This window comes from Pipistrellus kuhlii, unplaced genomic scaffold, assembly GCF_014108245.1.
Source record: "Pipistrellus kuhlii isolate mPipKuh1 unplaced genomic scaffold, mPipKuh1.p scaffold_m20_p_3, whole genome shotgun sequence".
Lineage (NCBI taxonomy): Eukaryota > Metazoa > Chordata > Mammalia > Chiroptera > Vespertilionidae > Pipistrellus > Pipistrellus kuhlii.
This window is the reverse complement of record NW_023425529.1, coordinates 38,641,237-38,660,614: the sequence shown is the minus strand read 5'-3', so window position 1 is coordinate 38,660,614 and position 19,378 is coordinate 38,641,237. Positions and strand designations below refer to the sequence as shown.

Genomic DNA, 19,378 nt, shown 5'->3' with positions numbered 1-19,378 from the left:
TTTAAAATGTTTGTCAGGTAATTTAACATCTCTGTCATCTTGCTGTTAATATCTATTGATAGTCTTTTTGTCATTAATTTGACATCTTTTTGTTCTTGCTATGGTATATGATTTACAATTTAAACCTGCTCATTTTTCTATCATGTTCTGAGACTTGGATCTTATTTAAACTCCTTGTTTTAGCTAGATTTCACTGACACTGCTGTGTCAGAGGACGGGAGAGTGCCTTCTTGTTACTTACAGGTGGAGGTAGAAGTCCACGTTCCCATTTGGCCTTCTGTTTAGAATTGACGGGAGCTGCTAATGGTTCTGGTGGGAGTGACATTTCCAACTCCCCACGTAATCTCCACTGACATTGTGGAAGTGAGGGTCTTATTACTGCTGTGCAGTTGAAACGTCTGACTCTCTACTAAGCTTTGTTGACACCATCACAGTTGGGAGTGGGCAGTGTGCTTTGTTACCACCAGATTAAAGTGGGAGACCAAGCTCCTGCTGATGTGGTCTCCACTGATGCCGAGGGAAGCTTATGATTAGCCAGCTGGGTTAAAAGTCTTGGTTCTCTACTTATTCTTCTCTCTCACCATCCTACTGGAAGTGTTGGGCACATCATTTTTGCCTCAAGAGGATGGAAACCTAATGTCCCCACTAAACCTTTGCTGGCAGGGTTGAGGACATGACTACGGTTTTTTTTTTCTTTGGTGTTTGACTAGAATAGAGTGATTATTCTCTAAAAGCTTTTGTCTTGCTAGTCTTCATATTTTTTGGTAGTTTGGTTAGAGAGAGCAGGCATTTTCTTGTAATTCTCCCTCCCTCCCTCCCTCCCTCCTTTCCTTCCTTCCTTCCTTCCTTCCTTCCTTCCTTCCTTCCTTCCTTCCTTCCTTCCTTCCTTCCTTCTTCCTTCCTTCCTTCCTTCCATTCTTTTCTTTCTTTATTCTGCATCTGTGGGTATTTTCAGGTTGCTGGCTTCTTCAGTTCCAAATCTGTATACATGAGGCAAAATGAAAACCTAGGAAACTCACCATTGCTTGGTTCCTCAGGTTCTGAGGTCCCTCACAGTTTTCTCACCTTCATCTTTCAGACTCTTCTTATGTTTGTTTTATAATGTAATGTGTGGTGTACATAGTGGAAGGGATAGGGAAAGCATATCTACTCCATCTTTCTGGAAGCAGGAATCATGTCAGTCATATTTGAACTTAACTTTCAGTGGGCTCCATACGGCTCTTCTCCATGTAGGTACCTGGAACTGGAAAGCAGTGGCCATCGGAATGAAGTCAGATTGCACTACCGCTCAGGCAGTCACCGCCCTCACACGGAAGTGTTCCCTTACATTTTGGCTGATGACAAGTGGCACAAGCTCTCCTTAGCCATCAGTGCCTCCCATCTGACTCTACACATTGACTGCAATAAGTAAGTGAAATGTTCTCAGTTTAGGAAATGGAATATGATAAGAAATGACTGCTAACTTACATCTGATTTTTCCCCCCCCAGAATATACGAAAGAGTGGTGGAAAAGCCCTCTACAGACTTGCCTGTAGGCACAACATTTTGGCTGGGACAGAGAAATAATGCACATGGATATTTTAAGGTATCCTTTGACTAAACTCTGATCATTTATAATAATAAAAACATAATATGTTAATTAGACCAGACAGAAACCTTTTGGACGTCATTCCAGACATCATTCCAGATGAAGCCAGGTGGTGGGGGCTGAAGCAAAGGTGGTTAGGGGTGATCATGCAGTCAGGCAAGTGGTTAGGGGCAATGAGGCAAGCAGGCAGAGTGGTTAGGGGTGATCAGTCAGGCAGGCAGGTGAGTGGTTAGGAGCCAGTGGTTCTGGATTGTGAGAGGGATATTTGACTGGGAGATGTCTGACTGCTACAGGGATTGGGCCTAAACTGGCAGTAGGATATCCTCCGAGGGATTCTGGATTGCGAGAGGGTGCAGGCCGGGCTGATGGACTCCTCCCTCTGCCCCCCTGTGCACAAATTTTGTGTACCAGGCCTCTAGTAAAGTAAAAATATAATTGCTTTTTTATGAGTTTAGAAAAGTTCATTTTGCTTTTTATGGTGAGAAACAAAAATAATTTTATTTGTGTAGATTTTTCTATTTGTGTTTTATTTCTTCTTTTCTTTTTGCTAGCATAATATTTAGCTGATGAATACTACTTTCTCTTTTTGTCCCTAATGATTTTGATCTTTAGACATTATATAATATAGAAGATTACAAGACTGAAATCAGGGCAGTTAATACACCATTCTTGAAATTAAGTATTCAAAGTAATAAAGGCCTAAAATAGTAGTATACAAATAAATCTCCCCCACTGAAACATAACTTTTGTTGATACTTCCACGGGGATGTTATTAATAAAAGATTGAAAGCTTTTTAATATTCATTATTCATGGGCTCCTTATACACCAGAAAGTGAGAAAGGAATATATATTTATGTGCACAAGTCTATCCAAAGTAGAAAGTAGCCATAACTTATATCTTTCTCGTTAGTGTCTACTTAGACACACAGTCTGTAGAATCTCACATTGTAGAGGGTCTAAAAGACATGCTATTTAATTTTCTGTATTTAAAGGATGAAGAAATAAAGTCCAGAATATTTTTGACTGTAAGCCCATAAGTGTAATCATCCCCCACCCCCCAGCCATGATTATGATACAGAAGTGGCAAATAAATGGTGGTTAAATAAAAGAATGATAAATGTTGGTTAAACAAAAGAATGATAGTGGTGTGTGTCCAACTCATTGATTTTTAGGTAGAGTGTGTACCAATCACTTTAAAAATGTATTCTAAGCAAGGTTTATAATTCTAGGAGGTGTCTGTAAAAGTTAAACATTGTCTGTTACCTGGGAACCAGGTGCTTTGAATATGTTATTTCATCTATGCTAGGCATGCTGGCTTTGATGCATGGTCTTTTTGTCCTCTTTTACATATCCATAAGCCTGTTCATAGAGCTTAAGTGGCTTCTCCGAAGTTAGTCATGGGGAATCGGTCCCATTTTTGCAAATCCTGATAATTCAATGCTGTTTTCCTCTGTAAAGGGATTGCAAATGTGTGCTGCTAGTGCCAAGTCTCTTCTCTGTTAAATCATAACAGTCTTTTCCTGTGGAGCCCAGATGTGGCCCCAGGATCCTTCTCAGACATTGATTATGTGACTACTCTAGGGATCCTTTTTTTTATTGCAGATTCTGAATGATGCCTACTAGAATTGTGCAGCGCGCATGCACACATTGACTTCGTTCTGATGTTGCCTCCTCCAAGTGATAGGAGTTTGTATGTAAATTGCCTCCTTAATCTAAACCCAAACAGACAACAGATCTAGCCATTGCCACAGTACATTAAAATATTTATCATTCACAATGGCATTCTTTTTTGCACCACACTATTAATCAGATTAAACATGTAGGAGATATTTGGTAAATCTTTGTTCAAATAGTCTTGAGACTATGTTAGTACTATCATTCCTGTCATTAGACATTCTGTTTGCATTTTCCAAAGAGATAAGGTGAAATATTAGAGAAAATATTTAAAACTGGTGCAGAGAGAAAGGAGGGTGGTGGGTGAAAGGGACAGCTGGAGTGTGTCTGATGAGGTCATTCCTGAACTGCCATTTGATCTTTGCTTTAAGAGTCCAAAAGCTGGAAGCTAATTATATCTTAATGACTAAGGATGCATGTAAATTTTGCCTACAAACATGTAATAGCGCCTTTCTTTTGTGTAAAATGTGTTATTTCCAGCCATCATTTAAAACAAATTCATGCTATACTTTCTGTATGCATAAGGACTTGTCACTGAGTCTTGCATAGCTGTTTAATTCATCTATTTCCCTTTTTTGAGTTGAGAAATTCGTTTCAAAAGATTGCACTGAAAAATGAGAAATGCTCAAATGAGCATTGCTTTCATAACTAGTTTTTCTATTCTTTTCTTTTGATTATTGGCATCAGTTTCACTGTTGTTGAAACCAGAAGTGATTTTTAGGTTGATTTTTAAAGGTCATTTTCAAGCCTTCCTTCAGTGGCTTACTACAGATAACTTCTCAAAACATTCCTCTTAATTATATTTTGACAGTTGATCTTAAGGTTTTAAAAATGTTATCAATAAGAAAGTCCATGGGTAATCATCTATTTATCCTTGTGTATTTCTTTCCCTTTGGTTTGAAGTCAAAACAATATATTAAAAAAGATTTTACTCAGGGATTTTGATGACTCTATCCTATAATGTTTTCCTTCATGAGCTTGAGTGTTGAACATAATTTGAATAGATGAAAGTAATGTTTTCTTATTTAATTTTTCACACACAGGGTATAATGCAAGATGTCCAATTACTTGTCATGCCCCAAGGATTTATTGCTCAGTGCCCAGATCTTAATCGCAGTAAGTTCATTAGATTTCGCACTATGTGATAAAGGGTGTGCTTCTTGCTTAATTTTGTCCAGGTTGTCAGTTTGAAATTGGAGTTCCCATATATGAATTGTCAGCATAGGCTTAATCAGATTGAACCCCTTTTAAATACAACTTGACCAACATAGTGTTTGCAATTTCAGCTTGTCCAACTTGCAATGACTTCCATGGACTTGTGCAGAAAATCATGGAACTGCAAGACATTTTGGCCAAAACATCAGCCAAGGTAAAAAGCTACTTAGAAATACAGTGGGGGGTGGGGGTGGGGGTGGGGGGAAGGTTCCTTACTTTTTTTTTTTTTTTTTAAATAAGCACAGGTGTCCACCTTTGAGATTCTTATTATGCTATATTCTTTGCTGGGGTTAAATCAAATCAAAATCTCTGTCTAAGGAAAGGGCTGATCCTAATAAATATTCAGCACTGGCCATCTGCGTAACAAATGATTCAGTAAGTCAGGATTAAAGCATGTTGCCTATTTTTACACTATTTATTACAATAGGATTTAGTGTTCATTTACTGAGTTTTCCTTTAAAAAGAAGGAAATGAGAGGATATTGCAAAAAATGTGGACACTGGGGTTATGTCAAGGAAGTGGTCCCACCAATGCTTTCTACCTTTCTACACTGAGCTGCAGCTGTAGGATAATTCACTGTTTAAAGCATGTCTCAAGTTTGCCTACAATTTCATCAGGCAATTGTCATTTTGCATAGAACTTACTAATGATGGAAAATTATGTTGTATATGGATGATTTGTTTCAGACACAATATAAATTCCAAAACTTATGATCTCACTTGAGTTGACATGTTTATGAAATTAAACGTTTTTAAAAATTGAAAGTGCTTCTCTGCATTGTGGGTGATGCTATTTTGACTTAGCCTTCATTTATAACTGTTAAATTATGCTACTTTTTCACAGGCAAGAGAAAAATTTACAAAAATAAGAGGGGGAAAATCCTTTGCTTTGAATCAAAGGCTTGCATATATTTATAACAGATAGTGGATGGGCATAGCCATCATTACTGCTGTATTCTAAAAAAAAAAAAAAAAAAAAAAAAAAAAAAAAAAAAAAATCAGATACCCGCTAGATTACTTTGCATTTTTTCATTGCTGGAATGGTGAACAACACAAACCTCTTCCTTTGCCACAGTTGTCTCGGGCGGAGCAGCGAATGAACCGGTTGGATCAGTGCTATTGTGAAAGGACTTGTACCATGAAGGGAACCACCTACCGGGAATTCGAGTCGTGGACAGATGGCTGTAAGAACTGCACATGCTTGGTATGGCTTTCAACTAGATTTTATTTTTTTAAATTAAAAAAATATATATTTTATTGATTTTTTTTTTTTATAGAGGGGAAGGGAGAGAGATAGAGAGCTAGAAACATCAATGAGAGAGAAACATCAATCAGCTGCCTCCTGCACACCCCCCACCGGGGATGAGCCCACAACCAATGTACTTGCCCTTGACCGGAATCAAACATGGGACCCTTCACTCCACAGACCAATGCTCTATCCACTGAGCCAAACCGGTTTCGGCTTAACTAGATTTTAGATGAAGGATGCTTGAATGCCCTCACTCTTTAAAAATGGATTAAAATAATGTAATTATGAAAATTTTAAGAGCTTTTTCCTTAAGAAAGGCTCCACACTGAAGTGCCAGCAAACCTAGACAAATCTGAAGGACTGTGTACTGCATTATTAAAGATACTTCCTAGCCTATAAAGATTATTATGGTTGTGGAATGCTATAAAATTTAAATTTATTGGTACTCACATGAACTTAGCAATTTAAATTGGTTTAGTAAGGTGAGTCTCAAAGGATTCTATCCTGTGATCCATAACATTTCCAGGAATTTCCCCTCAGGTGTTCATTAATGTATTTTAATAAAACTGAATTGAACGCAGCATGAGATATTGTGACCAGATTGGTCCATATAAACAAAGGGTGGAGTTCAATAAAGATAACCTTTAGAAGTTTTCTAATACAGTGGAATACAAATTATAGAGTTTTAAGTATATGATTTCTCTAATTGCTCAATTATAAAGTAGAATAAGTGGTTCATTCTTATTTCAAAAATATATGTTTAAGTTCAAACTTAAATATATGTTTAAGTTTGGTTTTGAACTTCCAAATTCCACAAGAGTTCATCTGTTGAACCTAGTTAGCTGGAAAGCAATCAAAGGTATACATGAATTAGTCTTGTAAAAAAAAAAGTCCCCGAAGTTCACCAAGTTTATTCAAAAGCAGAATATGCTGCATGTAAAAAAGTCAAAGTAGCTCACTCATGTGTGTGTTATGTGACTTCTCTTCAGGGACATATTATGCTCCTACTAAAGTTATAGCACTTTGCAAATACAGAAAAGCCTTTCCAATTTGTTAATTGGGGTCAAAAACAAAGCACGGATGTGGTATAGTAAGGTTAATAAAATGACTAGAAAAACAGCTAGCAACCTTGCCCTTCTGATTATAGTTTGGCACCTCTTGTGGTGATTGTGGGTACCACATCATGTGATAATCTGCAGTCCTAAATACCATGGGAGGATTCTGAGTCCTGAGGCTAGGTCTTCAGGATAGCAGTGAGTTATTCTCCTGGTTTGCTGATGTTCATTTGTGAGTAATCCAGGGAGACATGAGTGTACGAGGCTTACCCTTAGCCTGCTATTTCCTGGTCAGTGAGTGTCTTTCCCTCCACCCATGTCCTCATCCACCTGAATACACAAGGTGAGAGCTTTGGCTCAGCGAGGATCAGCTGTTGGACAGAAGATGGGAGCCAATCACCAAGTGTGTTATGACCCAATTAATACCACACTGGATCTCTGTGTTATGGGCTTTACTGTTTAATAACCAAAGGGAAGAGTGGGATTTATGAAATTTTATGGGAAGAGTTTGAAATTTAAGAAACAGATTTAAAAATAATTGAAGACTACCAATTGCAATTGGAAATTCCCTAAATATTCTTTTCTGCTCAGAATGGAACCACCCAGTGTGAAACTCTGACGTGCCCGAATCCTGACTGCCCACTGAAGTCGGCTCTTGCATACGTGGATGGCAAGTGCTGCAAAGAATGCAAATGTGAGCATAACTTTTACGATGAATACTTTCTCTGGCAAAAAATAAAGCATTGATTTACAAATATTCCCCCATCATTGGTTTAATCTGGCCAAGCTAAAGAAATTCTAGAAATGATAGAAAATTGGAAGCATACCTTCTCTTTTTTGCTTGATCAGATTTTTTTTTCCATTTAAAAGGTTCTTTTTTATTTTACCAGAAAAATATTTTCTTGGAGGAATCTATTCTGCATAATGACAGTAACAAAAAGGTGTAAGAAACTGATTGGAAGGTATCTCTTTCATCACACTACTTGATATAAATACTTTCCAAGTAGGTCAAGAATGGCCTACTTCTAAGCATGATAACCAAGAAAGTCCATCATGCAAGTGGCATTCAACAGCAGGTGATACACCAGTTTCATTGGCCCAAACTACAGAAGGCCACATTATTATAGGATCATCCAGCATGGACAAGGCCATGGCCTTTTATTCATAAAAATAGGCTCACCCCCCTGGGTAAGAAAACTGTCCTGCTGTTTAGTAGCTACTTAGTTCACTTCTGATGTCAGGAAATGCTCTTTGAATTCATAGCTATCCTGAAATTGGGTCTGTATCACCCATTCAAAAATTGAAAGCATTGCATCTGTGTTACTTGTACTTTAAAAGATTATCCTTAAATTCTTGTTTAAAGGCACATTGAAAACCTAGCAGTTATTATTCAAAGGAATAGTAACATTTGTAAAAAGTAAGTTGTTATAAAGTGTGTTTGTAGAATACATATGGTAATGTGAGGTATAATCACACACACACACACACACACACACACACACACACAGATTAATGGGGGTTAGGAGGGAAAGAGAGAGGGAATGAATGTTTGGTAAGGTTATTAGGTTTACTCTGCCCCACTGCCATTACCATTGCCATTGCCATTGCCATTGTCATACCTTGGTCATGCCTACATAGTATGCAATGTACTAATGCTGGTGACATCTACAACTGTCAATGGAAAATCAGTAAGTTTTTTTGTAGTGCACTGATTTAATTTTCTCAGCAGCTCATTTCTATTTAATTTGATTAGCCTTTACATTGAAGCCAAACCATTTAATGCAAGTGTATTAGTCTAGTCAAGTAGATTGGGCTGAACCAGAAAGGATTCAATGCCATTGTTCTTATATATATCACTAGCTAATTTCCTTGGCGAGGAGTCATTTTTTTTCTTGCACATGTCTTAATAACTAAAACTTGTGGCAATATTCTCCAATTTTCTTTGTAGAGAGTTGGAGGTGAGAGGAGGAAGAGCCCTCTATAGGATTTTCTGTTCATAACATTCAAGACAGTAGCAGGAGTCATACCTTTTGCTTTAACTTCTTTTATTCTTTTTTCCACCAATACTTCTAAATTGTTCCCTGTGAATATGATATAGGGACCTTAAGTGATATCGATTTTATTAGAGACCGGCTGATTGAAATAATAGATTATAGTGATAGATGCATTCGTCAGAAGTACTGCATTTCAATTCTGATTTTACCATTTGTCTCTGTTACCAACAGTAAGCTGCCTACTAAATCAGACTATACTTGACATCATCACAACAACATGCAGTTAGACTCACTGAAATGGTAAAATATTTTGAGATTCATTAATGCAAAGTGATTCTGGCAGACTTTAGTGTTAATAATTGAAAATCGCCTGTGTTTGCCTTGTATAAAAATAGTGAAAACTGCATGTAAGTAATCAGTGAGGAGACCACATCATCACTGAAGAAATGCCAATGTAACTCATTTGAGTCTTTCATTTTATGTGATTTAAAATAGTAAAGACAATGCGACTTTGTCTTTCTGGTCATATTCAGTGACATTAGTACCATGGAATAATGAGGATTGTGCCTCTGTCTATTTGTATTTCGAGAATTTGAACTTCCAGTTCTGAATTCAGCATTTTACAAGAGCTAGCAAGATATTTTCACAGAGCTTTTTCCTAAGCAAATAGCATTTAGTTTATATAGTAAATATTCTTAGAAATTTGGGGAAAATAAATGTGTCTCCACATGCACAATTTTAACTTGGTCACTGAAAATACTCTGAGAAGTGTGCTTCTTAAAAGTTTTGCAAAAATGTATCTTTTAAAAGATAAATGACACTTCGAATAAATGAAGTAATCATTAACTGACTTGTTTACCTTGTTCAGCTTTTCATATATTCCAAAAGTGAAAGAAGCCAATAGTATATGTGTATGTATTTCACTATTTGTTACATATGAGAAGGAAACAGTTTCATTTTCCTGTTAATTTTTCCAGTTTTATCATTGTTATGATTTATGAGAACCCAATTTCAACTGAATAGAAGTTAAGTTCTATAAGTTTTACTTCTTAAAACTAGAGCAGAAGCCCTTGCACTCACCCTATCATTGAAACTCCCTTGCTCAATAGCCTTTTTAGTGACATCAAATGAACAAAATACTCTCTTTAGTGAGACCTGTTTAAACATATTAATCACTCCCTGTTTCTAAAGGTCTTGGAAAATGAAACACATACCCTCACTGCTGAACATTACTCTGTCGGGGTTGAAACGAAAAAAGCAAATGTATGTGGCCAGTCAATATTTGATGTTTTTTTATTTAACGTTTGCAGGCTTGCTTCATCCGAGTTGTTTGTGCAACTCTGAGCAGCCCTATTTTGCAGTCTGTTTTGTATTTTCCCTCTGTAACTTCAGCTCCAGCCCTTTATCCAAATATAGATCCTGATGAATAGTAAGATGGTGGTTCTCCTGGGAAAGAAGTCAGAGAGAACCAAGCTGTTGCTTTTCTTTGTTTGAATCTACATGAGCAAAGTGTTGGGAGGAGGGGCTTATCCTTTCCTGCCCCTGCCACGGAGCTAATGTGGTAGAGTTAAACAGAGACAGGATACAACCCAAAGGCAGAATGTCAGTGCCAAATCCCCAGCCATCATGAAGTCATATCATTTCCCTAGGTGAATAGGCACATACTTTGTTCCTCATTTGATCTTTGCAACAACTCTCTAAGGGAAGCATTGCCTTTGCCTTCTAATGAAAGGAGCTACATGACTAGTCCAAGAATACCACACAGTTTGTTAGAAGTCCTAGAGAAGTTCCATTGGAACACGCTGCGCTTTGAAAGCCTGCTTCCTTCTTTAAAACCATCTTGATACAATTAACGTAAGTGATCTACTTTTATCAATTAGTAACCAAGATTACCGTACAAAACCATTTGAGTCCTTGCTAAGTCTAGGCTGAATTGCAGAGTAAGCAGGGTTTGCTCTTGTCTCTCAATCTTTCCCCCCTATCAGCCAACATCACCACATCCTTTTATCCCAGACATAGCCTCTCAACTAACCGAAGCAAGACTGACTGACACAAATTAAAGATAGCTCTAGAAAACGTGAAGTGTAAATATATGGCTGAAGTTAACACTGCAATAGGAGGAGGTCAAACTAGTTATAGTACATAAAATCTCAGCCCAGGTTAAAAACCAACAAAGAATTGCCAAAAAAATAGTTGACTGAAGTTTTAGGAAATGGAAAGTTATGGAAAAATCACTAATATTAGAAAAAAAGTATTTAGTGCATTCATCCATTATCCTTTCAGTGGATTGTAGATTCCAGTTTGAACACAGAACTCTATTACATATAAAAGGTGATTTATGCAAATAGGGAATTTGAAGCAAATATGAACTAATGCTATGTCTTTTATAGAAGAGACTATAATTGTTGTATACATATATTTTTAAAAAAACAACAACAAGGAAGGCAAATTTTACTTCTATTTCTAGAGAGGCATCAAATAGGAAATGTGAAGATGACTATCCAAATTGGCTGGTGCCTCCCTGGTAGCAGCAGTTATTTTAATTGCTATATTCTCAAAGGCCAGATTTATATGAACAAATTAAAACCATCCGTCTCTTGATCAAACAAAATAAGAATTTTAAGACATAATGTAGATCTCATTTTATATTCTATGTTCTGATTAGACATGAGATTGTATTAAATTTAATTTTAAAGGCTCTGTCAGCTTAGATAAAATGGAGTAACTATAATTTCTTTGCATATTGATTACTTAGTAAGTGGGTTATAGAGTTAGATTTTTCTTGGTTTGAATTCTACCTTTACCACTTGTTAGCCGTGTAACTTTGGTAAATTAGCCTCAGATTTCTCATCTGTACAACGGAAAGATCAATTACATCTATTTTACAGGGTTGGTCTGAGGACTGAGTGGGCAACACATGCAAAGTGCTTAGAAAAATGTTACCTATTGTTGTTTTTATTAAAAGAAGCATTTATGTTTTTATCAATGAAAATGCGAAGTAGTGAAGCTGTCTCATTGGGTCATAGATCTTAAAGCTACATAAGACCTCACAGATCTTGAAAACAGCCATTTGCTTTGGGGAGGAAGGTTTCATTATCCCTATGATGTGGGATAAATGTGTCCAGGTTAAATGACATTTCTAAGATCAAACAATTAGCAGCCAATGCAAGATAAATGTCCCCCACCTCTTCCAAATTGTGTTCTGATATATGGTACCACTCTCCTCAAGGCCATTGCCTTTCTCAATATTTTGGGTAGTTTGTGACCAAGGTTGACCCTAAGAACCAATTTATCATGCATTACCGTTCTTTTGTGTTTGGCTTCTTTCATTCAAAATCATGTTTGTGAGATCCACCCTTGCATGTTGATGTCAAACATTCATACTTATTGTAGAAGGGCAGTTGGGCACTTTCGAGTTTGGGGCTATATATAGTTCTGTAAATATTCTTTTCATGGTTTTTGGTATTAAGCATGCCTGATGGTATATAACTTAGTATTGCTTGGTCATAGGATAAAACTGTTTTATTCTATGGCAAATTTGTTTTTCCCTTTGGCAAAATTGTTTTGCCACAGTTTTCTAAAGTGGTTATATCAGTTTACCCTCCCACAAACTATGAACATACCAGTTGTTCCACACTGTCACACACACTTAGTAATTTTGATCTTTTTAATTTTAGGCATTAAAATAAGTAATATTGGTATATTGTGTTATAGTTTAAATTTACATTTTCTTAATGACTAGTGAAGATGACGAATTTTTTCATATATTTATGGGTCACTTTCATTAATTATAACTAATAGAAAATGAGATTTTTCATATTTACATTTTCCAAAGAGCATTACTCTTTATTTTGGTAGAATATGGTATTTGGGGAAGTTTAATTCTTTTATTTTCACAAAATTTGTGCACAAGTAGGGTCTCTAGGCCTGGCTGGTTATTAGGGCCAATCTGTGGGGCAACCAGTGGGGCAATTGGGGGGTCCCTGCTGGCACCAACCTTGGCTGGCCTAGGGCCTGTGAGCTAGGGGCAGCTCCTGTGTTGAGTGTTTGCCTCCTGGTGGTCAGTGTGCATCATAGTGACTGGTCATTCCATTGTTTGGTTGATTTGCATATTAGGCTTTTATTATATCGGATTATGAAAATAATGTGGATGCTTCTAGCTTTGTCACTTAAAATACAAGCACAGTAAAGACAGGAATTAAATGACTGCTACTCAAGTAATTTAGGAATTTTTTTTAAAGATATAACAATGTAATTAAGCTGATACAGAGACTTTTGAACATGTGAATATAGGGATGGGAACAAAAATCAGTGGGATATAATTCACCAGCAATCTCTTTGTTCTTAAAATAAGGAAAACCAATTTATATAATTTATTTAGGGTACAATTAAAAAGAAAATAATTTTGGAGTAACAAAACCAATAAACTTAGCTGTCTCTGTGGTGATGCTGGGAGCATAAAAAATATGCAGTTTATGCTGGTGGTTCTCATGCATGAACACAATTATAGATGAGCTGGCATTACAGACACTGGCTTAACTGATCAGAATGCCTGTGCATTCTGAGGGGATCTATACAATAATAAAAAAGATAGAAATAGCTATCAGAAGGAAGATGTGTGGTTTTACATATTAGATGCAATATTTTTAGAAAATATTCTGATAGCAAAAAATGAAATGAGCCAAGAGCTAATGATGTAATTGTAAATCACATGTATGTCTTGGTCTAGATTCAATCTTTTTTCACCAAAGTAACCCTAACTTAGTATTTAAAATAATATTGTGTTGCCGAGACCTGTTTGGCTCAATGGATAGAGCGTCGGCTTGGAGACTGAAGGGACCCAGGTTCGATTCCGGTCAAGGGCATGTACCTTGGTTGAGGGCATATCCCCGATAGGGGGTGTGCAAGAGGCAGCTGATCGATGACTCTCTCTCATCGATGTTTCTAGCTCTCTATCTTTCTCCCTTCCTCTCTGTACAAAAATCAATAAAATATATTTAAAGTAAAATAAAAAAAATTAAAAAAATTAAAAAAAAATAATATTGTGTAAATAGTAGAATTAAGATACTTTTTTTTAATTATTGTAAGTCAGTGTGAAAAAAAAATGACCAAGAAAATAGTCTTCTTGTGCATAGCACAGTTAAGATAATTGAGCTTATGATAGGGAATATTTGCACTAAAGACAAATAGTGAAGTTTTAGAAAAGATTTCATCAGGGTAATTCTCTAGGCTTCTTAAACACTGTCATTAATTTCATGATAGATATTTCAAAGTAAATTCTTCAAGAAAACATTTGGTATACTGCTATCTTTTACACACCATAAAAACTGGTAAATGTCAAATCAGTGGGAAAATACTGAACAGGCAATTTATTAAGCAAGAATAATGAACAGTATAGCCTTCAGATTAATAACTATATGAGACACCACATGATACATTTTAATGATCATTCAAAAAAATGTAAATCTGTTAATACTCGGCTAGTAGCAGAGCTGGGATGCCAGGAAAAGGCAGGGTAGAACTAAAGAATGATGACAATGTAACAATGATTTAGTCATTGTGTCCTGTACTCCACAGTCCTGAGTGGTATAGTTGCTTGATGTCATTTTTCTTTCTAATCCCTGTACAGCATTTTTAACCTTTTCACTAAACACAATGCATGCATACAGTAAATATCCAAGCTATCCAAAAAGACATAGAAGAAAATATAGGAATCTACTTTTTTCTCCCTTCCCCTCAACTTCTATTCCTTCCACTCCAGATGATTTTTAATGTATTCACTCACATATGCATGTGTAAGCTTTTTATATATGTATACATGATATCATACATTTTCCTAGACTTTTATCTGTGAGGTGTTTTCGTATCGACTAACTGTTAAAAATAGCTGCAAATTATTTGAGTGACTAGTTTATTACATTGCTATCTCTCCCCTCTCAAATAATATTTTGGTTGTTTCCAATTTGTTGTTATTTTTTCTTATGAAAAACAATATTTCAGGATGTCATTAATGCATAATCTTGGTGCACTTTTATGTGCCTTTATCTATAGAGTAAATTGCTAATAGCAGAATTACCAAGTCAGTGCTTTCCAAATTACTCCACAAGAAGCTGGTCCTGGGTATTATTCCCTATAGGGAGTAGTGCTGGGAAAACCCAGAAACACCACTTTTCTCTTTGTTTCACTAGGTCTTTAAAAAGGGCATAGTGAGCTCAACTGGTGTGGCTCAGTGGTTGAGCATCTATCTATGAACCAGGATGTCACAGTTTGATTCTGGTCAGGGCACATACCTGGGTTGTGTGCTCAATAAACATTTGAGGGGCTTGCAGGAGGTAGTCAATGGATGATTCTCATGTTTCCCTCTCTCTCCCTCTCTCCCTTCCTCTCTGAAATCAATAAAAATATAAAAAAATAAAAATAAAAGGGCATAGAGATATCAATTCACGGGAGATTCTCTAATGAGAGACCATTTATGGAAGCATGAACTTTCTTGTGTTATAACAAACAGTGCTGTCTAGTGAGCTCATATGAAATGATCACTATACTCAATTGCTGTTTTACATCTTTGGTAAATTCCATGGATAGCCTAAACATATATTGAATATATGTGCCTTTCTGAGACAAAAGTGGTTTTCCAGAAGACATAACACTGGGAACTGCCTTCTGATTCTGAGGCATTAAATCGGCTGTGCCTATTTAATCATGCTCTATTCTAAAATAACAGAGCCCACAGCCTCCAGTTTTTCACTCTGAATTGTAATTTTTCTTTATTATGAAGTATGATCATTGAATTAATGTATTTTATTATTTTTCATGCCCCATTACATTTTCTAAAAAGAGTTTCTGTGCCCATTAAATGACATTGCTTAAGTGGCTTAGAACTTTTCACAAGAAAGCTTTATGCAAATCTGTCTCTGATAATCATCAAATGAAACTGTCTAGCATGGTTCTAGGGGACGCTGTCCATAGTAGTGTAAGGCTTTGAAACAAGTGACAGAATTTGAGATTTATGGCAAAGCAAGAGAGCAATCAACTAGATATCATTCATCTGAGACTCATTTTAAGAGAGATGAAAAACACTCTTCTTAAGCAGAAAATGCAATTTCTTATCTTCAGCATGGTTAGGTAATTGTTTTAAAAATGAGCTTATTTTCTTCTCAGTGGATATCATGCAAAATCGCTTTTGAAACCAGAACAGGGAAATATAAGATACATGCCATTTAAAGCATCTTACAAGTTGATTTTGGCAATTATGGGAAGAAAGTAACTCTGGAATACCAACTGCATAATAAAGGTAAATGAGCGTCACAGTGCCCATTGGAGAGAGAATAAAGCCACAATGCCTACCATCTCCGACAAAAAGGACAAAACAGCAACTCAGCCACACTGCCTTCAATACTGTGTGTGGCCTGGCTCCTTGGTATATATTTTACAGATTATACAAAATTAGCATAGATTGAACATTAAATGAAGAAAACACAGTGATGTAGGAAGGAAGGATATGAGGAAGGATCAGAAAGGGATTCATTTTTTTAGTTTAGTGATGGTTGTAATAGAGTACAATTCAGGTACATTTCTTTTTATGCAGAAGTGGTCCCCAAATTGAGAATTATTTAACTATAAAAATTACATATGAAATTGCTTTAAAAAATTGTCCCTGGAGTTGGTGGTAGTAAAAAGGAAGCTCTATCAGGAACTTTAAGCTTTTAAAGAGATATCTCACATATTTTTGGGTGACAAATCTGTTCCCTTACAGCTCTCCTAGTTTACAAAGCTGTGCAACATGTTACTGTATTATACTGAATACGGTAGGCAGTTGCAATACAATGGAAAGTGGTAATATCTTGGTTATGACTGCTATTATATTACTGGGCAATAGGAATTTTCAGCTCCATTATAATTGTACTAGAGGCCCAGTGCCTGAAATTCATGCACTTGGGGTTGTCTCTCAGCCTAGCCTGTTCCCTCTCACAGTCTGGGACCCTTTGGGGAATGTCTGCCTGTGGCTTAGGCCCACAATGGATCATATTTCCAAAATAAAGAGGTAGTTGAGATGCTTGATAGGCAAAGAAAGATGAAGGGAGGCAGGGAAGCAAGAAGGCAATAAAGAAAGGAGAGAGGAAGAGAAAGAGATAGAAAAAGAGAGACAGAATTCACATTGTCCTTACTACTTAGTCTGCTTGGCTGGTGTGGGGTTCTATGGTAAGACTATACATAAAAGAATGTTGAGTAACTTTCAAAAGCATTATAAAAATATTAGAGGCCCTGTGCATGACGTTCGTGCACTGGGTGGGTTTTTCAGCTGGGCTTGTGCCCTCTTGCAGTTCAGGACCCCTAAGGGGATGTCTGCCTGCCAGCTTAGGCCTACCCCCACGAGGGTCCTTAGTGCTGCAGTGGAGGTAAGAGAGGCTCTCGCCACTGGAGCCTGGTTTCTGGCTGAGCGGCACTCCCCCGAGGGAGCACACTGACCACGAGGAGCCAGCTCCTGCATTGAGCATCTGCCCCTGGGTGGTCAGTGCGTGTCACAGTGTAACAGCGACAGGTTCCATCATTCAGTTGATTTTCATATTAGGTTTTTATTATACAGTATAGTAGCACCATCCTATATGCTGTGTTGAAAAAGGTGTTCTAAAGAAAGAAACCTCACAGGTGACCTGATCATAAATTTCTAAGTGGGTAGGTCATGTTGGGTAGTCAAACCCAAGATTATAGTAATTTCTTAAAAATTAAAAAAATACACACACACACACACACACACACACACACACACACATACATGAACACACACACACACACACACACACACACACACACATTGATTGATTTTGGAGAGGAAGGGAAAGGGAGAGAGAGAGCAAGGAACATCAATGATGAGAGAAACTCATTGACCCTCTGCTTCTTGCATGCCCCACACTGAGGATTGATCCTACAACCTTAGCATGTTCTCTAACCACTGGGAATTGAACTGTGACCTCCGGGTTCATAGATTGATGCTCAATCACTGAGCCACACTGGCTGGGTTATAAGTTCTTTAGTAAAAGGTTTATCTTTGCCTTAAGCAAGCCCTGTCCATTGTTTTTGTTTGTTTGTTTTTTACATCTAAGTTAATACATCTTTGAAATAAGCCGTCCTCAAGAGAGCAGATAATCTTGTTAATTATTCTGTAATCCATCCTGCCTTGCTTTCCTCCATCTTCATATAATGTTCCTTATTTAATTCCAAATGCATAAGAGAAGCTGCAAACTGCCATTAGAAGCATTTTTTCTCAGTCTGTTAAGATTTTGCTTCTTTCTGTTTGGCTTAACTAAATTTTAATAAAAATTCTCACTCTAAAACAAAAGCCCCACAAACACTTGTTCTCTGTGTATATACCTGATTACATACAGGGATGCTATCTATGATTTTAACTGTTGTCAGGTGACTCCAATGACCCAGGACACATACTTTGGTAATTTTGCTGAGATTTGAATTTTTGTCCAACAAGCTATGAGGCATCTATTGTACATAGGCACACATCACTTATCTCAGCGAGTCTCAAATTTCAATGGAAAGGTGAGTCATCTGGGGGGTCTTGCTAACATGAAAATTATGATTCAGTGACTCTGGCTTGGGGCCTGAGAGTGTGCACCCAGTTCCTGGGTGATGCCCAAACTACTGATATAGGAGCTCAAAAGCCTCCTAATATTTAAATCAAAAAAGGGGAAAGTAGAAGAATATCATGTAAGGAGAAATATCCTGAAAGTAAATTACATCTAGAAAATTTGTACTTTAGAAAATTAATTGTAATGCTATCAGCAAGACACCCATGAAAAACACACATGGTGCCAAAACAAGTCAGAGGAAAATCATTTGGGCAAAAAATGAAAAAGGATCCCAAGTCAAATTTATAGAAAATATTCCTTTATTAACTTTTGATCGAGAATATGTTTGTATATTTTCAGAAAACAACTCTGAGGCCATGTGGATTCTGGCAACAGAGAGGAATTGACAGGAACACATTTTACTTAGCAAAAATTTAGCTACTGGGTGTATTTTCCTAGTTGCTCAGGTTCTCAATAGAGCTTTAGTTTTCTCTCTTGAGTTTCAAGTATGCAGTAAGGTCTTAGCATGCATGGTTCAGGGTTATGTTTTAAGCTGACATTTATTAAGTATTTTCAGAGTAAGACTTTAACATAAACCATTTTTCTTGCTTATTTTCATGGCTTCCAATTTACAGAAGAGGAAATGGAAGCTTAGGGAGGTTACTTCACTTTCCCGAGTTGACCAGCTATTAGTGGTAGTGCCACAATTTGGGTACACAGTGTGTCTCAGATACTGCTTGTGTGATGTGCAACCTTTCATCAGTGGAAATAGAAAATTAGTTCAAATGAGGAAGTAAAAAAATTGATGATGTTCCAGACACAGCAATAACCATATGTTCCAAGGGACATGTAAATATGTAGGAAATACAATTTTATAACACTTATTTCAATGTAAGAAAGAAGAGAAAAATCAAATTACCCAGTATTTATAACTAAAATAGCATGTCTTTGTCTATTATAGAGAGCACAACTTTTCATTACTTTTTGTATTCCTCAGTTAGGGAGTAGGAACTGTTGATCCT

The 19,378-nt window shown here is 36.8% G+C and overlaps 1 protein-coding gene across 2 annotated transcripts in view; it reads left to right on the top strand.

Annotated features, from left to right (window-relative positions):
* NELL2 (neural EGFL like 2) overlaps positions 1-19,378 on the top strand; it is a 310,243-nt gene that overhangs the window by 82,046 nt on the left and 208,819 nt on the right. For both annotated transcript variants that reach the window (XM_045587932.1, XM_036457537.2), the window contains exons 5-10: positions 1,234-1,407; positions 1,489-1,585; positions 4,307-4,379; positions 4,550-4,632; positions 5,553-5,681; positions 7,373-7,475. In XM_045587932.1, the coding sequence (XP_045443888.1) occupies positions 1,234-1,407; positions 1,489-1,585; positions 4,307-4,379; positions 4,550-4,632; positions 5,553-5,681; positions 7,373-7,475 (659 nt within the window). The remainder of the gene's footprint in view (positions 1-1,233; positions 1,408-1,488; positions 1,586-4,306; positions 4,380-4,549; positions 4,633-5,552; positions 5,682-7,372; positions 7,476-19,378) is intronic.